The sequence below is a fragment of the Miniopterus natalensis genome, chromosome X, assembly GCF_054644295.1.
Source record: "Miniopterus natalensis isolate mMinNat1 chromosome X, mMinNat1.hap1, whole genome shotgun sequence".
Classification (NCBI taxonomy): Eukaryota; Metazoa; Chordata; class Mammalia; order Chiroptera; family Miniopteridae; genus Miniopterus; species Miniopterus natalensis.
The window spans coordinates 10470132-10495888 of NC_142103.1; the positions used below are offsets into that span (position 1 = coordinate 10470132).

General features: G+C 38.2%; 1 protein-coding gene across 5 annotated transcripts; it reads right to left on the reverse strand.

Moving 5' to 3' along the window:
* SLC25A14 (solute carrier family 25 member 14) lies at positions 1–24960 on the reverse strand. 5 transcript variants are annotated; one of them, XM_016215966.2, is made up of 10 exons: positions 24829–24960; positions 19540–19633; positions 17512–17659; positions 15272–15366; positions 13515–13600; positions 10793–10888; positions 6256–6380; positions 5419–5554; positions 1366–1446; positions 1–443 (listed from the first exon to the last, which is right to left on the reverse strand). In XM_016215966.2, exons 1-10 carry the CDS (start codon positions 24958–24960, stop codon positions 402–404), a joined length of 1035 nt encoding a protein of 344 aa, XP_016071452.2. In that variant the 3' UTR covers positions 1–401. The 5 variants fall into 5 exon arrangements, with proteins under 5 accessions (XP_016071452.2, XP_016071450.1, XP_016071449.1 ...); XM_016215964.2 differs by lacking the exon at positions 24829–24960 and adding an exon at positions 24461–24700; XM_016215963.2 differs by lacking the exon at positions 24829–24960 and adding an exon at positions 24452–24700.
* Between the last annotated feature and the right edge of the window lie 797 nt (positions 24961–25757).

The window sequence follows — 25757 nt, forward strand, 5'->3', positions numbered from 1 at the left end:
TTCTTCCAATAAATACTTTAATGAGAACCGAGGTCTGTAACATACTTAGCAGAAACTGCCCTGGCCTGTGCCTTCTGCTCTACCCCAAGTCTGGGGCTAACCAACTACATTTAACCCACATTTGAAAAGAAGGCCATTTTGAATGTCACCCATCAGTATCCATCTTCACAGAAGATACCAATCTGGTGCCAGAATCGCAATGTTAACACTTCCTGTCCGGGAAGTTAACATGGTAACACAAACAAATGAACAATTTCGAACCATCCTTCTGTTCTTCCATCAGGAGGCCCTTGGGAGACCAATGGTTCAGTAAACACAACTTTGTCAAAATACATTTAAACAAGGAAAAGGAGAGAAGAGTAGAAAGGTTGGCAGGGCTTGGCTCACATGTAATTCAGTCCTTAGATCTGAAGCCTCTTAAGCTGCTCATATGTGATAAAAAACTGAAGAGTAAGTCATGGAAGATCAATGGGTTAACAATGAAAGCCAAACCTAGTTCCAAAATTGTACATTGCATTCTTAAATTAAGGTATTTAGTCTGTGCACTTGCTCAAGAGTCTTTTTAAAAACAATACCTGGCAAATCAAGCATGTACTGAGTGCCCACCATGTGCCCATTATCATCACTGGTATTTAGCAATATAAACAGATTAAAACACTAACATACTTATAGTCTTCAGGGGAAAACCCCCTCCCACACACACACATAACCAAGACCATCAATGACAGCATATAAATCAGTGATAGAGTAACTGTTACATACATTAGGTGATCAGAGTAATCCCAAGGAGGGAGAGAGATACTATCTCCCTCAACTATAGATTCCACAAGGGCAGGGAATTACTTTTCAACCATGCAATGCTCACCATCATACACACCACCACCACACACAGGATCCAATTCATGGCTCTGCATATAGAAGGCACTCCAACACAGCTAAAAGGAGATTCACCCCTGAGGAAACAGCCCTACTTGGCCCTGGATTCGTTCACCCTATCACTGTTTTCTGTCTTATTATTTCCCCAGCTGTTTGCGTCCTGTAGTCAGGGGATAGGAAATATGGGTCTGCTCAGGTGGACTTTTCTGTGGGCATCTCCCAGCAGAGTTTCCAAAAAGTTCATAGCCCTTTCCAGATTTCACTGTTATTGTTAGCATGTTGTTTTTTTAAAGAGGAAACTTTGCCATGTCTTTTCTAGTCCTTTCAGTTTGTATTAAGTCATTTCTTAATTCCATCCTCAATCACCATTAGAATGCTTGAGTTTCTCACTTGCCTAAAGGCTTCAAGAATCAATTTTTCCTTCCCATAGCCTAGAATTACCTGGGAGCTTGAAGCATTTGCTTTCATTCTCATGTTCTAAAAGGATACAATGATGTTCCAGGGTCCAAGTCGAAGCCAGTTTGGCCAAAATCCTTTATAGAGTGCAAAAAAGCCCTCATGTTTCCACATCTGAGAGAAAGATATAATAAAAAATAGAGTGAATTCCCTTCACACTTTACATTGACAACTACTTGTATTTTAGTACTCATCTTCCAAGCCACTCCCCAACATCTCATGACTCCATGAATGGTCTTTTCTTCCTAAAGACACACATTTGAATTCATATGTAGTCTAAATAAAACCATTCATTCAACAAATATCTATTAAGCACCTACCATATGCAAGGTATTCCTGATGCTGAGATAATAGTAATACTAGTAAACAAGAGAAAGTATCTGTGGTAGACGGCTTCCAAGATGGTCCCCAAGAAAGTCACCTCATTATTTACACCATTGCGTAGGTCCTCCCACACACATCAGGATTGGTCTGTGTCTCCAAGAGAATAAAGCAGTAGTGAACACATCACCTCCAATGCTTTATTATAAAAGACATTTTATGTATAAGGCTTCTGCCTTGCTTTCTCTTGGATCAGTCACCCTGGAAGAAGCCAGCTTCCATGTCATAAAGAGAGGCCCACATAGTGAGAAACGAAGGCCTCTTGCCAACAGCTAGAGAGGAAGAAAGGCTTCCTGCTAACAGTCACATGAATAACTTTTGAAGCAGATATCCCAGCCCCAGTCAAGCCATCAGATGACTGCAGCCCTAGCTGACATTTGGACTACAGCCTCATGAGAGAGCCTAAGCTAAAATCCCTCAGCTAAACTGCTTCTGAATCCCTAATGCATAGAAAATGCGAGATCATAAATGTTTGTTGTTTTAAGACACTGAGTTTTGGAGTAATTTGTTACACAGCAAAAGATAACTTATAGAGTCCCTGCCTTCATGAAATGCATCCTCTAGTGGAGCTGGCAGACAAATACACAAACTTACATATATATATTGTACTCAGAAATAAGTGCTAATAAGAAAATTAAAGCAAGGTAGGGGAATGGGGAATTGGGCAAGTCACTATCCTCTGAGTCTGGTTCATCACTGTAAGCTCTGTGCAATGCCATGGGCTACCTCACGTCAATGCTCTGAGGATCATGTGAGGAACACTGTGAATTGCTTTGAGTCTGGCTTTCCTGTTTTATACAAAGGAGGTCTACACACACCAGCTGAATGGTTATTATTAAATGACAAATTATGTATATCAAAAGTCAAAAACTGGTGGTGCATGTTGAATCCAACCTACAGAAACAGTTTCTATTTAATAGACAAATATCTCTTAAGTGACTCCTATGATTTAGGCATTGTGTTAACATTGAAAAATGTTATTTTGCCTTTCCACTGGTGAAGTAAAACCCACCATTATACTAAAAAATAAATATATCTGGGTTAGACAATAGTATGAGAATCCAGAATTATAAATATCCTTTATCCCATGCTATAGATTAAGAACACTCGATTTCTTTGGATAAATACCCAAAAGTGGAATTGCTGTGTTGTATCGTAGTGATAAAAAGGTATATAAATGTTGAATCACTATATTGTAACCCTGAAACTAGTACAATATTGTATACCAACGACACTTAAATTTAAAAACTGAACACTCGAGATAATTATCCCAACTAACCATTTTTTGGAACAGAGAGGCTTTGGGTGATGAGCACTTGATGCAGTATGCAGATGATGTTGTACACCTGAAACCTGCATGGTTTTATTAACCAATGTCACCCCAATAAATTCAGTTTAAAAAGAATAAAAAATAAAATGAATTATAATAAAATGAAACAAATGTGATATAACCATATGATGGAGTATTACCCAGTCATAAAAAGGAACAAAGTACTGATACATGCTACAACATGGATGAACCCTGAAACATTATGGTACATGAAAGGAGCCAGCCAAAAAGGTCACATATTATATAATCCCATTTATATGAGATATCCAGAATAGGTAAATTTACAGTGATAGAAAGTAGATTAGTGTTTTCTTTGGGCTGGGGAGGTAGGGGGCAGATAGTTAAAGGGCATGAGGTTTCTTTCTGAGGTAATGAAAATGTTATAAAATTGACTGTGGTGATGATGGTTGCACGTATCTGTGAATATACCAAAAGCCGCTTTGAATAGGTTAATTTTATGATATGTGAATTAATCCTCAATAAAGATTTTAAAAAATATAATAAATGCTATGATAGAGCAAGTGCACAAAACTATGTACATATAACCTAGTTTAGCAGTCAGGGAAGGCCTTTATAAAAACGTAACAAGATCTAAAGAATAAGCAGGGGGTAGCCAACTGGAAGGGAGCTAGGGTAGAGTGGGGAGCATCTAACAAAGTATATGGCATGAAAGAAAACTTGGGAATGAAAGTCTAGTACTAGAAATTGTTCAGTATATCTGGAATGCGGCATAAAGGTGGCAAAGATAAGGCTGTGGAAGTAAAAAGGGGTCAAATCATCCAGAGCCTTGGGTCTACGAGAAGCCTTTCAATGGTTTTAAGATGGAGGTGACAGGATGAGACTTGCAGTTGCTCATTTCTGTCAGAGATGAAGGCATAATTCCATTCACCAAAGTGTTTTGGGTCTCTTAGAGATGAAATAATAAAGTATGATGCTATTATATATAATGATATAGAGTAATATAGATAATTGTTTTAAAGAACTTTAATAGCAAATAAGAGAATGAGTGAGTAAATATAAGTACGTAAAGGTTACCTGAAATATAAAATATGTTTATTCCAATGCAACACAGGATAGTGGTTACATGTACACACTTTGGAATCAGACAGGCCCTGGTTTAAATCCCAAAGCTGGCATTTATTAGATGTGTAGTCTTGGATAAATACTTAGCTACTCCGAAACTAAAATCACTCATTTATAAAATGGGAAAGCTAATATCTATTCCATAGTGTTCTGTGAGTTAAAGGATATATTATAGCATTCAACAAATGCTAGCTATTACTATATTCTATCTCCTCTTAGCCAACCTTCCTGTGTGCTAGGAAGGCAAAAAAGCTGTGACCTCCTGTAACTGCTCTCCTTGGTCTCCCCCTCCAAAGATATGAAACACCTGTACACTACTGATTCCCAAGGCTCTTAGCTACACCCCCTGAACTCTCCTCTGAATGAACTCAAATATATCCAAATATATCCACTGCATGTTCCTCATGAACCTCAAACTAAGTGTCCAAAACTGTGATGTCTCCCATAAGACCTGTTCCTCTTCCTGTGATGCCTCTGTCAATGAATGTCACCACATGGTCACCACTAAAATAATATGTAAGGTCTCATTAGGATAGTTTCCAATATATAGTAAAGCATTCAGCATATATTAGTTATTATTATTCAGGATGCCACCATCTACAGGATGCCTTTCCCAAACTTCCGAATTGGACTAAAATTTCCTCCCATAGATCCCTGAATTTTTCACTTACCAATCTCTGTTAATTATGTGTCAGTACACCTGCAGTATGCTATAATTTCTCTGTGCCTACTAAAATGTGCCTAGTCTATAATAAATAGTGGTTAAACTAAACTGAACCACAGAGAAACCACATGGCAATATTGTATTTTAGCCTCAAATTTGTTTTTTGTGGAAGTATTATCACTAGAGATTATATAATACATAATTCATTTACAATATTTAGCTTTCCACAAGAACATAGCAGAAACTTTCAAAGCAAAACTGTGAACAAAAGCACAATGCTGAACTTAAACTGAGTACCAGATTTTCTATCACAGGGTCTCTGTCTTGTTTGAAGTGGGCAAATGTGGGATATGTTAAGTCCTTTATATCAATTCTACACAGTGTTATTCATAAAATAACATGCAGTCACAAGCACTCAAATCACAATAATATTAAGGACCACTGTACATCAGCAGATTGCCAAGGACACAGCTTTTCTACCTGGAAATTACTCTGACAGCCTATAAAAATACACATAATAACTCTTCCATCTTCAGAATTATATGTAGCAACTATGAATAAGGCTTGAAAGAAGGTCTGAGACATCAAAGAAAATTAAAAATGCAATCCAAGCCCACAGTGTGCATACCTTTAAAATACCATCCAAAGTACCCTTGTAGAGGTCCACATGTCCCACGATTGCCCTCTGGTTCATCATGCGAGTTCGAACCACATCAACTGGATTAGAAGCTAGAGCTCCAGCCAAGCCACATGTAAAGCTGGACCTAAAAATGAAAAATTTAAGTAGATAGATTGCCCTACTTCCACCCCTGCCCACTAAACAGAAATGAGGGCAAACTTAAATGTACAATGAGTCAGACTCATGAGACAAAACCTGGCATTTACCCTTTCATTATAATCTAAAAAGAAAGAAAAGTTGTCCCCTTCACTTTTCAATCTGAAACTTAGACAGCTTTTTTTCTTAAAGGGGGACAGTTTATAAGTCTAGCAAGATCCCTACACAGAAAGTGTCACATATCATATATTAGTTACGTAAATTTTTCAAAACATAGGATCATATGCCAAATGCATGTGAGTAATAAAGTATCATAAAAGTTGCAAGATGAAGAAATTGTAGGCTGAGACTGACAATAGTCTTCAGCCGAAAACTATGGTTTTGTTTCACAGGCCCTATAAAATTTTACCTTTTTTTATTCTCATTGAGAAAAGTTTGGTTTTTGTCCCAAAATAAACCAAAGCAAACAACAGATGGGCTTATCAGATATGGAGGTTGTGTATGAACAAATGCAAACCCTACAGAAATCTGATAGGCTGCTGTATTAGACACTGCCCCCAAGTACCCAAGTGTCCATAGCACCTGGGATATAGAATAATGGTATCAATTCTACATGAGGATTTCAGTGAAAGATGCTTTTTATGCTCAAAATACTGGTAATATGACATGAGCACAACCTATCATACTCACACAAAGTGGGTTAAAATTGTGTCTCCCACCATCCCTGACAGTATCAAGTGCTTCTTCGTAATATCATAGACTGGCAGCTCAACTCCCACAACAATAGCAGCCCGCTGAGCAGTTGGAACGACACCCTACAAAACATAGGTGATGTGAGATACCAAGAAGGTACATAGGTCGTGTGACAGAAGTCTAAAAGTGAACAAAATAGCTTGTGAGTTAAAAAGTGACAGAAAAATCCAAGTCTGAAGTACAGAGGTCACTCTTTCAAATCAAAGCCTAATACTGGAACAAGTCTGTGTATTACTAAAAACCATTATATTGTACACTTTAAGATAATGTATTTAATGGTATGTGAATTATCTCAATAAAGATGTTATATAAAATCACGAAGCAAAAGTCAGTGTGAAGAAAAGAGCTTCAAAGTTTAATTCACAGCATTTTAGGATATGCAGAAAGAACACACTAGGGTGACAACAAAGGTCTGATGCAGCTAGGGAGAAGGTCAAGGCAAAAGGGATGCTTCCTTATGAGTCCTCCTGGGGTAACACTACCAGCATTTCACTCAATAGCATAATACTCCTATCACAGCTCACATTATAATGCAGGGCTGCTAGAGCATTAAAAGTCATGTTTTTGAAGAATACTAACACAAGAAAATACTTATGATATAACCTTAAAGAAGGAAAGACATAAAATTACCTATACCATTATTCTAACTTAGGGGAAGAGGTATACACACATGCCAAATTTTTTGTAAAGGGTTAGAGGGAAATGCACCAAAATATTTTTCATCTGAGGTTAGGATAATAGACCAGTTAATTTTCATTTTTATGCCTTTCTATATTTAAAAAATCACAATGAGCCCTAACCAGTTTTTCTCAGTGGTTAGAGCATTGGCCTGTGGACTGAAGGGTCCCAGGTTCAATTCCAGCCAAGGGCAAGTACCTCGGTTGCAGGCTCTATTCTTGGCCCTGGTTGGGGCACATTTGGGAGGCAACCAATCAATGTGTCTCTCTCACATTGATGTTTCTCCCTCTGTCTCTCTCTCTCTCCCTTCCATTCTCTCTGCAAAGCAATGGAAAAAATATCCTCAGGTGAGGATTTAAAAAAAAAAAATCACAATGAATGTTTTATTTTTTCAATGTATTTATCTTTGTTGTTGAGGGTATTATAGATGTCCCCCATTTTTCCCCTATTTCCCCCTCCACTCGGTTCCTACCCCACCCCAGGCCTTCACCACACATTTTACTTTTATAAACAAACAGTGTTTAAATGTTGTTTAAAATTGAATATAACATACTGTGGGAACAACTGCTTTCTGGGAGACCCTGTTATATTAAAGTATTCAATCATCTCTAAAATCCCTAACTCAATGTATACAGTGGAAGTGATTGAGCTGTGCTGTCACCAAATGTTTTATTCTGCTGATGGGGCTGACTGGCCCAACAGTGCCTTCTTCTCTGACCCTTCCATCTGCTCAACTCTGTTAGAAGATGACCTTTGGAGAAGACTACTTTGGAGAACATTAAGGCCACAAACTGGAGACCACAGGCTGAATTCAGACCACAGACATGTTTTGTTTGGCCAAACAGTGTTTCCAGAAGGCTGAATAAGCTGTCAACATATAAAAAACCAGGATCCTTCACATAGAAATGCAGATTTCCAGCTTCTCTTGCAAGTCCAGAAATTTTGGCGACACTGAACTCACATCGCACATGGCAACAATGAGCGGGGCAGGTGCTCTCCAGTTACCAAAGTCCCCACGACTCTATTGTCTCTCCAAATCTGACATTAGTGCCAGTTACACTTTACTATTGTACTCATGCTGTTATTTCTCCCAATGGAGTTAGGAAGAAAGTGAAATGTTTCCAGTACCCATATTGCAATCGAAGTAGGAAAGTAAAGCATAAACAAAGAGGACCATGTGTTTGAAGACAAATGCAAACATATTTCCTTGTTGAAATAAAAACATAATTCTGTATTTTAATATGCAAATAACATGTCTGTGTCAAAAGAATATATAACACAATGTACTTCACTTCTTTACCTTACATGCCTGGATGAAGTAGCCTGGATCATAAAAGTAGCTATGTTCAGTTCCTCAAAAAATTAAACATAGAATTACCATCCAGCAATCCCACTTTGGGATATATAAATGAAAGAATTGAAATCAGTCTTCACACACCCATGTCCATAGCAACATTATTCACAAGAGCCAAGATATACAAACAACCTAAATGGCTGTTAACAGATAAACAGATAAACAAAATGTGGTGTGTATACATATACAATAGAGCCTTGAAAAGGAAAGAGATTCTGACATACGTGACAACATGAATGAACCTGGAGGGCATTATGCTAAGTGAAATAAGCCAGTCACAAAATGAAAAAAGTATGATTACACTTATATAAGATACCCAGTATAGTTAAATTCATAGAGACAGAAAGTGTAAGGCTGGGGGGAAGGGGAAATGGGGAGTTGTTTAATGGGTACAGACCTCCAATTTTGCAAGATGAAAAGAATTCTAGAGACTGGTTATACAACAATGTAATTGGTTAAAATGGTAAATTTTGTTATCTGTACTTTATCACAAGTAAAAATTTTAATTAAAAATAAAGTAGCTAGCCTGGCTGGGCGTGGCTCAGCGGTTGAGCGTCAACCTAGGACCCAGGCAATCAGGGTTCGATTCCCGGTCAGGGCACATGCCCAGGTTGTGGGCTCGATCAATGACTCTCTCATCATTGATGTTTCTCTCTCTCTCTCTCCCTCTCCTTTCCTCTCTCTGAAATCAATAAAGATATATTTAAAAAATAATAATAAAATTAAGTAGCTAAGTTCCCCTGACAAAATCTCCAATTCTATTTATTGCTGTCTTTCCTTTAGCCTTACTTTGTGAAAAAATTATAGCTAGTTCCATTTTCTGGTTTTAAATTAAACTAATCAAGAAGCTGTACTCTGCTATTATCAAAAAGCAAACCTCAAGTATCATTAATGGATGCCAAGATCATTAGATGAAAGGTTATTAAATAGGATACATGCATGATGCTAGAATATAACCCTACAGACTACTTGCTAATTGCAAATGGGGAAACAGCTAATCTTTTACGATGGTGAGATCTAGTAGACATCATTTTACCAAGTAATCAAACTTAGCATCACTAACTATGGGATAACCCAACGTATCTGCCTGCCGGTGTGATGCAATATGAAATACACCATGTTACCTATGCAGTTCTCTTACCAAAAACGTTTAACATGAATCTAACCAAGCCAATAGACCTAATTTCCAGTTTACAGAAAATAGAGGGGAAATATGAGGAAACAATCTATAAGAAAGCTGGCCTGGTCTCATCAATAAAGTAAACTGAATATGGTATTAGAGACTTACTGTTAATTTTCTTAGGTGTGATAATGGTATTGTTATTATGTAAGAGAATGTCCTTATTCTTAGGAGATACATAATGCAGTATTTAGGGGAATACCATGATGTCTGCAACTTCCTTTCATATAGTTTGGCAAAAAAAAAAGTGTGTGTATACACATATAAATAAAGCAAATATGTCCAAACTTTAATAGTCATTTAATCCAAGTATGTAGGTGTTCATTGTTCTATTCTTTCAACTTTTCTGTAAGTTTGAAATTTTTATAAGAAGAAGTTGTGAGCCTGACCAGCGTGGCTCAGCGATTGAGCATCAACCTATGATCCAGAAGATCGAGGTTCGATTCCAGGTCAGGGCACATGCCTGGGTTGCAGCCTCGATCCCCAGTCAGGGGCGTGTAGGAGGCAGCTGATCAATGACACTCTCTCTCCCTTCCTCTGATATCAATAAAGATATATTATATAAAAAAAAGTTTCAGAAAATTATAAAGGAAGAAAAAAGCAAAGTTTTCTTTTTTAAGAGTCTGTTAATAGATTTCCCATTCTACTCTCTCTGCATATTCTGCTAGTAGTCTTACTTAATATTACAATCTTAAGTGATTAAAATAGGATAAAGCATTATAGGAACAACAACAAAAAAATGAAGTATAGATAGAAGACTGAAAGGTAATATGACATAATGTTAAAAGTGATTGTCTCTAGCTGGTGAGACTTAATGGATTTGTTCTCATTTATATATTTTCTCAGTATTTTATAGTGCATCTTTTACCTTTAAAAAGGTTTAAAAAACTTGACTTAGGAAACAACTTTAGAGCATAAGCACTACAGAGACTATTGCTAATAGACATTGCTGTGTTAGTACAAAACAGGCAAATGTACATATTGAAGAACTAAATTCACTGTGAATTTGAACCAAAATGCTATCTCAAATAATGTATTTTCTCACATATATAACACCCAAACACTAAGCAGAAATAAAGACGACTGAAAAGTTCTGGTCCCTTTCATAGGTTCTGTGGAGCTTCTTACACCTCATTTTTGGGTTACCAAGAATCTTACACAGTGTAAGATGCCAGTTCACAATTTTATGGCTTTATATAAAAAGTTTTCACTGCAAATTCTAGGAACTGAGTATAGAACAATATCAGGAAAAGAGTACTCACCCTCCACAGACCCTTGGTACCTTCTTGTTGGTATATATCAATGAAGCTGCCAATCATGCTGCCTTGAAACAAGCTTCCCTGAGCCTGCATTCGAATCTAAAAAAAGAATAAGTGAATGTTTTGTTCTGATATTGAACCAAAATGAGATGATTCACTCATTTAAAATTAAAAAACAGTATTTGGGAATTAAAGAAAAATCAGCCTGCTATTATTATGAAGTTAATGACTTAAACTATATATAGAAAGAATGTAATTTGTCTCAAAGTATATCTTATAAAGATGATTTTATCAACCTCACATTCCTCATACCTAAGTCCATCATTGCTGGAGTAGAAAGAAAACTTGAAGAAAAGAAAGAACAAATGCTCAGTGAAGGTAGAAAATAATTCATTTAAAATATGATTCGTGAAAAATTAAAACAGCCTACATGTCCCAAAACCACAAAGGATTGGCTGCATAAATTTATGATGCATCCATTTAATGGAACACTGTACAGCCATAAAATTTTTTGTAGAATAATATCTGACATTGAAAAATGTCAACAAGTAATTGCTGAATAGAAAAGGCAGGCTGCAAAGCAGTATGGATGGTATATATTAAAAACATGTTAACTTAAAATAAATCATATGCACAACAAAGAGAGTGGATGAACATAAACACCCAAATGTTGACCATGGTTTAAGTCTGAGTGATGAGGCTATCCGTGAGCAGTTCTCCCCTTTTTGTTTTTTCTGCCTTCCACTTTTATCTACATTGAACATGCACTGCTTATGTAATTATAGAAAGCAAAAATGTTTTAAAATATAATTTTATGCTACAAGACATTAAACTGAGTTTTATTTGTAAAAGGCATGACACTGTATTTTGCAAAGTGGCCTTTGAGAAGCACAAGAAAGGAGATATAGCACTGAAAAGCCATGTGAAAGATTTGGTACAATTTCACACTGACTCTGCACACATAGAATCCCAGTAGTCATCACTAAATACTAGTGGCCCAAATGTAGCCCTGATTTTCATGAAGCAAAACTCTAAGTTCCAATAAATGTCATGTAACAGCAACATGTTTTTATGTAGAAAGTCAACTGCTGCTACAAAGAGTTGAAATAAAAACCTAAACCAAATTAAATCAGAATAGAAACTATCACAAAGTCAAATTGAAACCAAAAATATCCTATGGTAAGTACAAGATTTCTTTAAGCGGGTGATTCCTGAGCAAGGTTGGGTCTAGGGTGAAGCAACAAGTGGGGCACTTCCGTCAGGCACAAAATGTAGGAGGAAAATGCAAAAAACCTCAGTAATCCAGATAATTATCTTAATATTTTTAAAAATCAAAATTAATGCACAAAAATGAACGATGAACCAAATATCAAAGTTGCAACTGAAGATAGGCTCCAACATGGTGGGATTAGGGTGAGGCAAGGGAGGTGAATTGTACAAAATATTGATATTTTGCTCATTAATTTTATGCATTTATTTTACTTTTTGACAAATATTGCATAAAAATGTTAGTTCTCGATTACTGAGTTTTTTGGCACCTCCCTTACATTTTGCATCCAAGGAGAGTACCTCACTTGTCTCATCCTAGTCCTGGCCTGTTCCTGAGAAGTCTTGAAGGATAACTTCATGAGGAAAGGGGAGAAAGGCGCTGAGACAGAAAGAGAACTGCATGTACAAAGGCCAAGAAGCAACACAGCAAATCAGAGAAAGAGATGTCCGAGGATAAAAGGATTGAACAACTCAACAGTGATTTTAAATCCTATTTGTATTGTCACAGTCTAAGACTGTGATTTGGGATTCACTCACACATTTTATCATATATTTAGTGCTTTTAATTAGTCATAAACTAATTAATCATACATTTAAATAAGTTAATAAATAGAAAATGCTTGCCATTTAATGAGATAAAGTAAGATAAAGACTGATATTAAAATGTTTCATTCTGTGTTTTGATAAAATCTGAAAGAAATCCATATTTTAAAAACTCAGTACCATTAACCTACTGTTCTGGTTCTGAATTCAGAATATCCCAACACAAGCCACAATATGCATATCATTTTAAAGGAAAATCTCACTCTTAATAGAAATATGGGTAACACAGGAAAAGACAGGAGCATTATAGACTTCAGGTACCTCAATTAGTTATTCAAAGGGGCTTCTCCAAAAACTGCATTTCGATTTATCCCTTTGTTTGGTACCCCAGGTTACGCCACAGGTCAATATACCACACTAAGCTCTGGAAGGGGTGGGGGAGATACCTTTCTTTCGTAAAATGGAAAAGACTATTATATATACAAGTTTACCCTCAGATCACTTTTCAAAAAGAGTACAAATGAAAGTAGGGAATCTTGAAATTGATTTACATAAAATTGCATAGGCCTTGGAAAGAACCTATAAAGGTTTGAATACTCTAGTTTGAAAACCAATGGATTAATGCATATCTTAACAAATTGACTACTATTTACTGAGCATCTGCTACCAACCAAGTACAATGATAGGCAGTTTACATATATTATCTATAATCCTTAACAACCTTATGTGATTAAGTACTGAATTATCTTCACTTTACAAATGAGAAAACTGAGGCTTAAAGCAATTAAGTGATTTACCCCAAGTTTTACAGCTGTCAAGTGACAGAGTGGGGAATCTAAACCCAAATCTGACTCAAAACTCATGCTCTTTTCACATCACACTGCATACATCCAATGCTACAGACCTCTCTTACCTTTAGTACATCGGTGGGATTGGCTATAGTGGAAGATATCACTCCTGACACTACCCCACAGATCATATTAATTAGAAGAGTTTCATCTGTAAAAAGGAGCAAAAAAAGAAAAAGGAAAGAAAGAAAGAACGAAATGTCTGCTTGTATTAGTTACCAGTTCTGAGAACAGAATACTGAGCTATCAGAAGGGAACCCTAGTCAGAGAAATGGCTGCAGAAATGAACTACAAAGCCTATGAAAATAAACACATATTTCTAGATCCCAAATCAGTACTGAAACATATAAAAATTGTAATACATAAATCATTATTTTTAAAAAATTACTTCTAAAGGACACTGGAAAGTCTTATTATTATATGTAACTGCTAATACCACACACAAATTCAAATGTGGTATTTTACCTTTCAATCATTTGAAACATCTAAAGAAAAAAAATTTAAGTCTCTTTCTGGAGAATCATCAAATCTAAAGACTCAGGACTCAATGTTAAAAGACAAATGATATTTATATGTGGAATCTAATGAATAAAATAAACTGACAAATAAAATAGGTCCGGAGGCATGGATGCATGGAACAGAATAACAGATCTCAGTGGGGAGAGAGGTAGAGGGGACAGGAAGAGATTAACCAAAGAACATATATGCATCTATGCATAACCCATGGACCTAGACAATAGTGTGGGGAAGGCCTGGGGTGGGGCCAGGGCTGGGTGGAGGGGATCAATTGGGTGGAAAATGGGGGACATCTGTAATACTGTCAACACTAAATAAAAAATAAAAAGATAAAATATTTGTCTAATAGAAAAAAATTATCTAAGTATTAATTTTGACTGGCCTTAGTATCTACTACTATCTATTTACTTACAGAAGTTTTCTGTAGGCAAATGTGAAAAGCTAGTCATTTGGAACTAAATCTCCTCAGCTACCAAAACCAAAACAAAACAAAAAAAACCCCATAGAGCCCCTGGCCGGGTGGCTCAGTTGGCTGGAGCGTCCTCCCATGCACCAAAAGGTTGCAGGTTTGATACCTTGTCAGGGTGCTTATGGGAGGAAACCTACTGATGTTTCTCTCTCTCTAAAATCAATAAAAACATACCCTCAAATGAGGATTTTTTAAAAATACCACAGAGTATATTTTTCTAAAGTTAAAAGTCAATCTTCACCATGCATCTTCACCATGAAGAGCCCACAAACAGAAACTAGGTAAACCCAAGTGAAGAATCTGTGAAAGAAAATTACTTTGGGAGAACCCATCAGGATCCTCAAAGAAAAAACTCCAGAAAAAGCTGATTTAGTAAAGCGATTCAAAGGACATTGCTAAGCAAAAGGCTCTCCAGCTGTCCCCAACCATTTAGTACAGCATCAGACTGGAAATGTTGCAGCAGCAAATAGAGAAACATATAATATTGAATGTGGGTAAGGTGGCCCTAGATACACCAGAGTCTAGAATATAATAGCCTAAAATTACTCCACCCAACAAGAGTTTGTCAAGCTCGGCAGCTAGAGAAGTCTTCTTGCTGATGAAGACAGCACTAATTTTCTGGACAAGCTTATTCCATGTCCCCTCTGTGATGACCAGAAGCCTTTTTTTTTGACAGGAAAAGGGACAAACTGGAAGAGCAGACCCCTCTAACACATTATCACTTTGTCCCTGAAATAATTGTCACCCATTCTCAGGCATCCCAAAATGAACACTTATCACTTTTCAATAATCCCTCTGAGCATTACCCCCCAAAGAGAATGAGGAGTCTATACCGACCTTCTAAACGTTCTACAAAGAATCTCTTCAAGCTCTGGTAAATGCCAATTTTAATGGTGCCATATGATGCCTGCCTTAGTAAAGCAGGAGCAATTCTGCCAAAAAAAAAAAAAAAGAAAAAAGAAGAAAAAGTCAATTATACTCAACATGCACTTGCAAATTATACATGTCTAGACAGCCTACTCATTTCCATTAGCTACCTCATTCTGCCCAACAGGAAAACACACATTTTTAAGCATCCATGGAACATTCACCAAGAGAGCATATTTGGGTCATAAAATAAACCTCAACAAATCCTTAAAAGTTGAAATCATACAGATTATGTTCTCTGACCATAATGGAATTAAACTAGAAATCAGGAAGGAAAATCCTTAAACATTTGGAAATTAAACAACACACTTCTAAACAATGCATGGATCAGAGGAAGTCTCAAAGGAAATTTTTTAAAAACATAGAACTGAATGAAAATGAAAAATTCAATCTTTTGCAATATGTGGGCCCTGGCTGTTGTGGCTCAGTTTGTTCAGTGTCATCCCATGCACCCAGAGGTTGCCGGTTGGACGCCTAGTCAGGGCACATGCCTGGGCTGCCAGCTCCATCCCCAGTAGGGGGCATGTGGGAGGCAGCCAATTGATGTTTTTCTCTCATCGATGTTTCTATCTCTCTCTCCCTCTCCCTTCCTCTCTCAAAAATTAAAAAAAAAAAAATTTTAAATAATAATTGAAAAAATATGTGGGATGCAGCCAAAGCAATCATGAAAGAAAAATTTATAACACAAAATGCTTACATTAGAAAAGAGGAAAAGTCTCAAATCAATAATCTAAGTTCCTACCTCAAGAAACTACAAAAAAGCAAAATAAACCCAAAGCCAGCAGAAGAAAGGAAATAATAAAGAGCATAAATTAATAAAATTGAAACAGGAAAATAGAAAAAAATCAATGAAACAAAAAGTCAACTCTTTTTGGAAAAAAATCAATAAATTTGATAAAGCTCTAGCAAAAGAGAAGACAAAAGTCACCAATATCAGTAATGAGATGGAATAAATAGCACTACAAATTCTTACAACCATTAAAAGGGTAAAACAACTCTGTTAAATTTAACAACTTAGAGGAAACGGACTAATTCCTTAAAAAACCACAAACTACCAAAAGTCAGTCAAAATGAAATAAATAATCTAAATAGTCTCATAACCATTAAATAGTTTTAATTCATAATTTAAAAGTTCCCAAAAAGGAAATCTCCAGGCACAGATAATTTCACTGTGGAATTCTATCAAACATGTAAAGAACTAACACCAATCTTAGAAAATCTCTTCCAGAAAACAGAGGAGGGAATGCTTCCCAACTAATTTTATGAGGCTGGTATGACCCTGATACCAAAACCAGACCAAAACAGCATAAAGAAACAGTACAAAGGAAAAGTATAGGCCAGTATCTCTCATGAACTTAGATGCAAAAATCCTTAACAAAATATTAGCAAATTGAATCCAGCAATGTAGGAAAAAGAAGTATGCACCAATACCCACCTCACAGATATTTTTTAAAAAAGTCCATCTTACTTCCTAACAGTTGTAGATACATCTTCCATCCTTTCAAGAAGGAGGTACCAGAGCCAAGATCTCATCCTATTTAAGTTTTGCTTATAAACTGGAGATATTCTCACTCATATGTCCTTTGAGATTCTTCCAAATTACAGAACTATACTTTAGTGGTTATAAATAGAAAGACAGCAGAAGCTCATCCAGTTAGGATCAAAGAGTGATGACTAAATATGCATATTTCTGACTTTTTTTGCTTGCTATAGAAAAAAATAATCCTGTGATTATCCATGCTGATGAAAGAACATGGGTGTATTACTTGATTTTTTAACCCAAGAAAATTGTCTTTGAAATTCAGCCTAACATAGATTAATAATAAAATTGATATCCATTGTCTGAACACTAAACTGGTGCCCTAGATGCAGGAGTGGCCTAGGAAACTGGCAGCAGATAAACAACAAACGGGACGATAAACCACAAACATATGGCTAATCAAAAGTTGACCACTAATAGCTGCACACACTTATAAACGAAGACAAAATCCAAAGCTTAAGGCTTTAAGTAAGTGGAACATAAACTGGCACATCAATATTAAATTACAAGTTGAAATGGTATCAACAGCACAAACTGTCCGACAGCTGAAATACATGGCTTCCTTAAACACTATTTCTATTCATAATGTAAGGGAAGAACCCAGTCTTACCCTGAATACAGAGCCAATACACCTTCTTCTTTATAGATTCGGAACAAGGCATGAAACATTCCTCGGTATTTTATCTCTTTGAAGCGGGCATCAATGCTTTGGCCTTGAACCTGCAGTCGCGTTTTGGTTAGGTCCACAGGGAAAGTTCCTATGAAGTAACACACTCATTTATATGTTTTTCCAGAGTCATAGTTAAATTTTCGCTGAATGTATGCCAATGACAATTTTTTTCCTGTATTTTATTGTATCCTTTTTTTCTATCACCATTTATCCCCCATATACCCTCTTCCACCTCCACCAATCCTCCTCCCCGACCCCTCCCCCCCCGTAGTGACCACATTGTTGGCCAATGAAATTTTTTCAAACATAAGACAGTCTTTTTTTTTTTTTTTAGTATGTCTTTATTGATTTCAGAGAGAGGAAAGGAGAAGGAGAGAGAGATAGAAACATCAATGATGAGTCATTGATCAGCTGCCTCCTGCACACCCTCTGCTGGGGATCGAGCCCGCAACCAGGCCATGTGCCCTGGCCTGGAATTGAATCGCAATCTCCCGGATCCTAGGTCAATGATCAACCTCTGAGTCATGCCTGACCAGGCGACAAAGTCATTTTTATAACACACAGAAGAACACTAGAATACCACCGTCAGAGGACAAGAGTTGTATGTGGTAAAATGAAACGCACTGTATTCTATCTGGTAAACAGGATTTGACCCCCAGTATAATTGAAACTGTGACATAATAAAGTGCTTTAAGATGGTCCTTACCGTAAATGCAAGATAATTTAAATGTTTTAATCTAATCTGTAACATACAATCTGGCATTTACTCTGTCTCTGCCTTCTGCCCACCGTAAGTCTCCCCACTTCTCCCTCTTAAAATCTCCCCAAATTTTCACAAAGAAGACAGCAAAGTGTGAGACTGCTGTTCCAGACACTCTTATATACCATTACAAAGTTTTGTGCTTTTTTCTTTTATCTGTTTAAAAGGAACAAACAGTTCCCTAGTATTATAAAAGATAATGACAAAGTTGTATTTAGTCTACTCATTCTAGTTCCTTAGGTAATTCAGGACTAATATCAGCATAGTGCTTGAGGGGAAATTTTCTCCAACCAAACTCCTTTCCCTTATTATATTAACACATAGAAGTGGTCACTACATTGACAAAATGTGTCTCACGGAATACTGCAAGATCTAAAACTAACAAGGTGATTATATAACTCTGGTCACCGATGACCTTAACATGACAACACCAGAGCAGATGCCAAGAAAGGCAACGAAGGTTAGTGGACGGGAGTCACTTATTTAGTTTAGGAAGAGAAAATGTGGAAGATAAAAAAACAAAACCTAAAAATATTTCAAAATTCAAATCAAACAGAGAAGAATCTGTTTTGACCTTGTGAGTCAATTTTCTTCTAAAATGGAACAGAGCCCAGCCGGGCGTGGCTCAGCGGTTGAGCGTCGACCTAGGATCCAGGCGATCAGGGTTCAATTCCCGGTCAGGGCACATGCCCGGGATGTGGGCTCGATCAATGACTCTCTCATCATTGATGTTTCTATCTTTCTCTCTCCCTTTCCTTTCCTCTCTCTGAAATCAATAAAGATATATTTTTTTAAATAAATAAATAAATAAAATGGAACAGAGGTTTGAAAAGAAGTTTGGATACTTATACTAAGAAAGTTATAAACAACTTACCATAAAGAAAAGACCATTAGTACAGGAATATAGTAGAAACCCCTATCTTATCTAACTCCCTTTGTATTTTCATGTATATTACTTAAGCCTAGCAAATTAACAAATCATTAAACCATCAAAAAAGCTTCCTAAGTTTGACTTTTCTTAACTTCACTTTCCATACTATTAGTACTACTTTCCCAGAAAATGTTACTTGATGGCTTTGAGACAATAGTTTTTAAAACAAATAGGGCCTTTCTTTTTACTTTTTCACTAGCATTCACCAAAAATAACTGTCACCGTAAGCTGCCATTTATACCACAAGCAGCAGATTTGTCAGTGTTCACATTCTTACCAAATTCAGCAACGATAGAGGCAAGGCCGCCATATACAAAGGGTTTCCAATTCAGACCAGACATCTCATGGCTTACAGTGTCACTTTTCTGGTGCTAAAAATAAACACAAATCAGAACAAGGCACAAGAGTGAGGAGCATCTGTCAGTGTCTGATCACATAACTTACATCAACGAATTTGACAGACGTAGAGGAAAAACCCTACCAAATGGAATGACACAAAATGGGGGATCCTCTTTTATGTGGTAGATGATTATGAATATGTTTTTACTGCCATGTAGGGGCAGGCATGAGAATCACTTAAAGATCAACCTGTGCCCTTAATTCTCTCCAGTTTCTTTAATGTTATCCCCATCCCCACCCAAAGGAGAGGTTTCAGGCCGTCCAGCACACCCAACTCAGACATTCAAGTAGACAATTACTAGTAAAGGAACCTGGAGTTGAAATTATATAGGCTGAGGCATCTCATAAAAGCAGTTCATGGCATTCAGTCACATTAATTCGGGTGCAAAGCCCAGGCTGACACCACTACCCTTTCATATTGCTTGGCCCTCTCATCTTGCTACTAAACTTTAGGGGTTTAGTTCATCTAGCTCATTCTAGCTATTCACAACCTCCCCCCACTAGGCCCAGGCTGAGTTAAACACCTTTTCGCCTTCCTTCTGGTTCCCAGAGGAATGACAGCAATATTGCGTCTCTCTTCTCTGTAACATGTAACATCCACACATCCAGTGAATCTCTTCCCTGGCCTTTTAAAGCACATGCCTACAAACACTGTTTTTCCTTGAAGTTCAGGTTCTTTAATAATGTGTTCTGCTCTTCATCTCCCTTTCCTCCTTTCTCATCCCACCCCCAGTAGACTTGTCATCTTCAATCTTTTCAACTTTTTTCCCCTGCCACTCTCGGCTATCTCTCTTGAATTTTTCCCCCACAGCTCTGCCCTCTACATCAGTGGTTTTCAATTTTAATGTGCACCAGAATTATCTGGAAGGTAGATTTAAAAATAGATCGTTGAGCCTCACCCTCAGAGTTTCTGATTGGTGGTCTGGGTCTGGCCTGAGAATCTGCAAGTTTCCAAATAATGCTGATGCTTCCACACGTTAAGAACTACTGCTCTAGGCATCACCTACTAAATCCTGGTACAGCTGGAAAAAGTCTTTTCTTAAATTGGACTCTCAGATTTCTTTAAATATTCCTTTGTCAGAGTTTCACGGATGTATACTATTGAATTTCAAAAGCAACTTCAAGTAGTTTATGGTCAGGAATGAAGACTGAAGTCAGACTGCCAAGGTTCAAATCCTGACACCACCACTTACTGGTTCTGTGATCTTGGGCAAGTTACTTAACTGCTCTATGCCTGGGTTTTTTGAACTATAGAATGGGGATAATAAAAACTATAGGGTTGTTTTGAAAATTAAATATAATGTAAAACACCTAGAAAAGTACTTGGAACCTAGTTCAACAACTATTAGCTTTTACCATTATTACATTTTGAAAAGTTAAGTACTCCAATATACTTTCTCACAGATATTACTTGCTGTCCACTTCCTCCATTGCCCAATCTGGGGTTAGCACCATTGAGTCACAGTCTCTTTTTAGTGGAGGCAAGGTTTTGCTTTGTTTCCACATAAGGAATTCTCTGTAACTAAGCACAGAACAATTTTCCAGAGAGGATAGCAAACTGCAGACAAATGCTTTAGTTAGAGGTCACAAAAATAATTATGCAAATTTCCTTTCAAGCATACTGTGATCAGCCCGTTCATCTGACATAGAGTCTGGGGTAGATAGCTCTTCTGGAGGAAAGTTGTTGAAACGGATTTTAAAAAGCAAAGTAGGAATACGTACTTCACATAGCTACAGCTTAAAATTAGAGTCTTGGGTACTAAATGCAATCTTATTGACATTTTCAGCTATGCCCAAATTTTAATATTACAATTGATAGCAAAGCATGACACACACAGTGAGAGGGTAGACACGGAAAAGCAAGAAGCATGGCATATCCCATCTGAGTTTGTGGGGAAAATGCCCTCTCCACTGACCAATTTATAGATCCCCTAAAACACTCAAACATTTCAAATGGCTGCTATGCTTCTCTCCAAAGCTTTCTCTTTACAAATTCTTTAAATCTTCTCATTATGAGAGAAAGCTTCTATCAGGATTTTACTACCTGCTACCCAGTATTTTAATAAGGAAGATATGCTCAGGGTTCAGGGATCAATAACAAATCAGTTAAAGGCAGAGGGGCAGAGCCATAGCAGGTAGCAGAAAGACCAGTCACTGAGTATTAGGTCAGTTGCCCAGTGGTTCCTTAATGAAGTTTTCACAATTCTGAAGTGAAATGAACAAAATAAGGGTACCTAGTTGTTGTTTTTTCAGCCAAATATATTTAATTTAAAGCATTATTAGGAAATAATGCTCTTCCAACATCTGGAACCGTTTTAAAATCATCTTTCCTGTATGAAATGCTAACAGTAGTTGGTAGTTAATTTTGCTTAGTGCCTTAACAAAATAAGACTGGCAACCCTAATTTGTGCCTCCTCCTCACGCGTTCATTTAAATGTTATTGGTCCATGAAATCCACTGGCCAAATTAACACTGCTTCCACTCCTACCTCCCCACTCCCATCTGATAGTAAAATCCCCTTCCCTCTAATATTAGGAAAGAATCTTGCTATGAAGAAGTCCTGTACTATCTTTAATTAGGTCTTAGATATTCCTTCCTCCTACTAAGCCAAAAGTCTGCCTTTGGGTCTATAGTTTTTGCCCATTTTTGGAGGTAATATTGAACAAATTTACTCTTTTCCCCTAGGAGAGTCCTTCCGATATTTAAAGACAGGTAATCACGTTCTCCTGCACCTTATCTCTTTTAGGCTACATAACCACAATCATTTTCATCATTATTATACTTCAATTATTACAGCTGAAAATTGCAGTTGCTTTTGTGGGGGCCGCATCACAGTACTGAATCATTAAAATGTCAGCTAACACCTCCAAGTCTTTTAATTAAGGCTATTCACAAGCATGCATGTTGTGTCATACCTATTCTACAGCTGTGCAATGTTCTCTCAGTCTTCATTTATCCCTTCTATACCTTAATCTCAGGTACACAAACAACGGCTAGGATGAGGTTTATCTTCTAGTTGCCCATGTTATTTTTTCTCGTAACTAGGTATGATCCCTGAAGCCAGAAACCATGTCTCACAGCACTTTTTATAACCCCTAAAAAAGCTTGCACAGAACTGGGTACGAGTGCATTAAATACATGGTTGGTTCCAATGTGGTGTGCTTTATCTATGTATGCAGCCTATATGTAAGAGATTACTAGAAAAAGCATGAAAATTAAGTTGCTGGACCTGACCAATACTACATACTCTATGTACAACACTTTGCTGATCCTCAGAGATTCTCTGCCTATTAATTCTCTTCCCTTGCTTTTGTTACAGAGAATTACTTGTGTAAAATACCCCAAGCATCTAACGATGTTTTTGACTTGTGGGAGCTATCTAGAAGTCATATCTGAGTTAAAATAAAAATAGAGTACCTTAAATATTTTTATTGTATAAAGAAGCCAATGAAAAATGTCTTCAAAATGCACACATGTATTCTGAAGTTTGACTAAGGAAAATCTGATATCCTAAAGACTGAGAAGAATGTCCTAAAAGACAAGTTACATAGCCCTACACTACTCCAAAGATTTGATCAGAAAAACCTGGGTGCCTTTCTTGCTTTCTCTTTTAAGAAAGAATAGGCATCAGATTCTTAGATTCAGGAGGTAATAATGGAGAGTCAAGCAAATATTTATTGAAGCGATATTAAATGCCCAAATCTGCAATGTGCTATGGTCTAAACATCATGTTAAAAAAAAAACAAAAAAAAAACAACCACAAAACAAGAACAAATGTTCTAACACCATGATAATATTTATCATTCAACCTATATTTCCTGGATAATGAAGGAGGATGAAGTAGGGATAAAAGTTCTATAAAATCCAGTGCATGCCTTTCAGGAACTTATAATCTGATAGGAGGAATCAGAGCAGCTCATTAAAGAAAAGTTAAGTACTAAACTATATAATGCAAACTATAAGAGCAAGATAAGCATGGAAAAGGAAACAATCAGCATGGGCTTGAATAATTTTGAAAGGCTCGTGGAGGTGAGAGAATTTAAAATGGGCCTTAACACAAGGCAGGTAGGAATCTGGACAGGTGTAGGAAAGGGAGAAGGCAGGGGGAGGAGAGCAGGATGAACAGAGGCACAAATGTGGGGAAAAGCATAGCACATGGAGGCAGGCATCAGCATGGCTTGTTCTGAGAAGGAAGAGTGCAACCTAAATGGAACAAAAAATTCCTGTATCTCACTGAAACAATATCAGTCAAGAAGTATAAGGAACAGGTGACGTTGAAACGAGCTTGAAACCAAAGTGTGTGGTGGAGTATGAGGGATACTGCAAAATTTTAAACAGGGAAGTGATCTGAGGAAATCCGTATTTTAGTTAGCCTACCACAGCTGCAGCAAACAGTGATTACAAACGGGAGAGGCAGGGAAACTAGCTTAGGATGGTGTGAAGTAAAGCAGACAAGGTGTTTGTTGGCAGCAAGGTTAGAGATAAACTCCTAAAATGGAGACACAAAGGAACTTGATGATGTAGGGAATGAAGACGAGGAAGGAGTTCATGGTAACTCAAAGCATTCCTAGCCTGAAAAAACCAAGGAAACACTGACAGAAAACTACAAGTACCTTGTCTGAGAAACTAATTCGTGTTGATAAAGGCTGTCATCACAATTAGTTATCTGAACTGCATTTTAATAGATGCCTTCAATGCCTTGACCTCAAGGAGTAGAAGGGGGTAGAAACTGAAAGGGAGCATCTCTCAACAGCACCCCTCACACTAATACAATGGAGGTGTTTGCTTACTCCGCTTACAATCACAGCCGCCGATGCAAACTTCACCCTTAGAAAAATTAGGATTATTCCGGGAAAGATACCCATTCACCCTCTGGGTAGCAGGATCTTGCCAGTTCCTCAGCTGTCAGAGCGAGTTCGTGAAGAGAAGGGAGGCGCCTGAAGGAGGCGGCCTCCCAGGGGGGTCGAGGAAGCAGGGTTCAATCGAAGAAGGAAAACCAACGATGCCAGAAGAGTGAAAGACAGGGAAGGGACTCAGCTGAGGGGAGAGAGAGACCAGAGGACCGTTAAGCCCCTCCCAGGCCGGGAGCCAGGCCAGCCCGGCCCCGCGCGGCCTGGCGCGGCCCAGCCCCGCTCCCCAGCCTGGAAGTCCAGGAGCTCCCCCTCACCTGCTCGGGCTCATCGGACGACTGGGAAGCCGAGGCTCCCACAGTCGGAAACGCCACCGCAGCGCCAACCCGGAAGCATTGAAACCAACGGAAGTAACCAAGCTGTTGCCCTGGCAACGGTGGCGCAGGCATTCCCACTCCACCTCCTTTGATCCCTAAAAAAGAAGGTGCAAAATGAGCGGCGAAAACAGGGGTCTTAACAGGGGCGGGGTGGGGGAGGGGTTCAGCAGGCTGCAGGCGTAAAGGCCCAAAGAGGCACCCTGACTTTCGGGGCGGGGGGGAGAGGGTGGTACGGCGGGAGAATCCTGCAGCCTCTGCAGTGAACAGACATGAGCGCAGAGATGCCACCACTCACCACATTACTACCCACCTCGCGCGAACCAGGCCCAGGGAAGGAGGGGGGAGTCAAAACCTGGGGGCCGCGAGGGGCGGGGCACGTGGGGGCGGGGCAAGAGGAGTGAAAGGGCGGGGCGCCTGCGCGAAGAACACAAAAAAGGAGGGAAAGTGAGGAGGCGGGGCAAAGGGCTTAAAACCAGAGTGGGAAAATGAGGGAAAGGGGCTGAGCGGTGTTTCGCGAAGTGCCTCAGCTCGGAAAGAAGGATCCAGTAAACAAAGAAACCTCAACACGCACTAGGTTCCAGGCGTTCGGCCCGAAGAATTCCACGCAGGCCCTGCACCCCCATGCACACGGTTGAGAAAGAGCAAGTTGGAAACACAGGAGGGGGTCCCACAAAAAGTTAAATAAAGAATCTGAAGAGTAGGGGCGCCAACGGGGGAGTTCGAATTAACCCGCCACTTACAATCTGCCAGAAAACTGTGAGAGGGATGGCTGACGGGCTCTAGTCACTGGCACGGAGCGAGCAGGTGCAAAGCACCCTGGGTGATTCCGTTACCCAATGGGCTTCGTCTGACCTAAGCCTCTCGCGGGA

Coding starts and splice junctions, on each gene's coding strand:
- SLC25A14 (XM_016215966.2), bottom strand. CDS start 24,960: ATGCCTGCGCCACCGTTGCCAGGGCAACAGCTTGGTTACTTCCGTTGG. Junction 13,601..15,271: donor CTTTGTAGAACGTTTAGAAG/GTCGGTATAGAC, acceptor TCCTTTTTACAG/ATGAAACTCTTCTAATTAAT. Junction 10,889..13,514: donor ATCCCACCGATGTACTAAAG/GTAAGAGAGGTC, acceptor TTCTTTTTTTAG/ATTCGAATGCAGGCTCAGGG.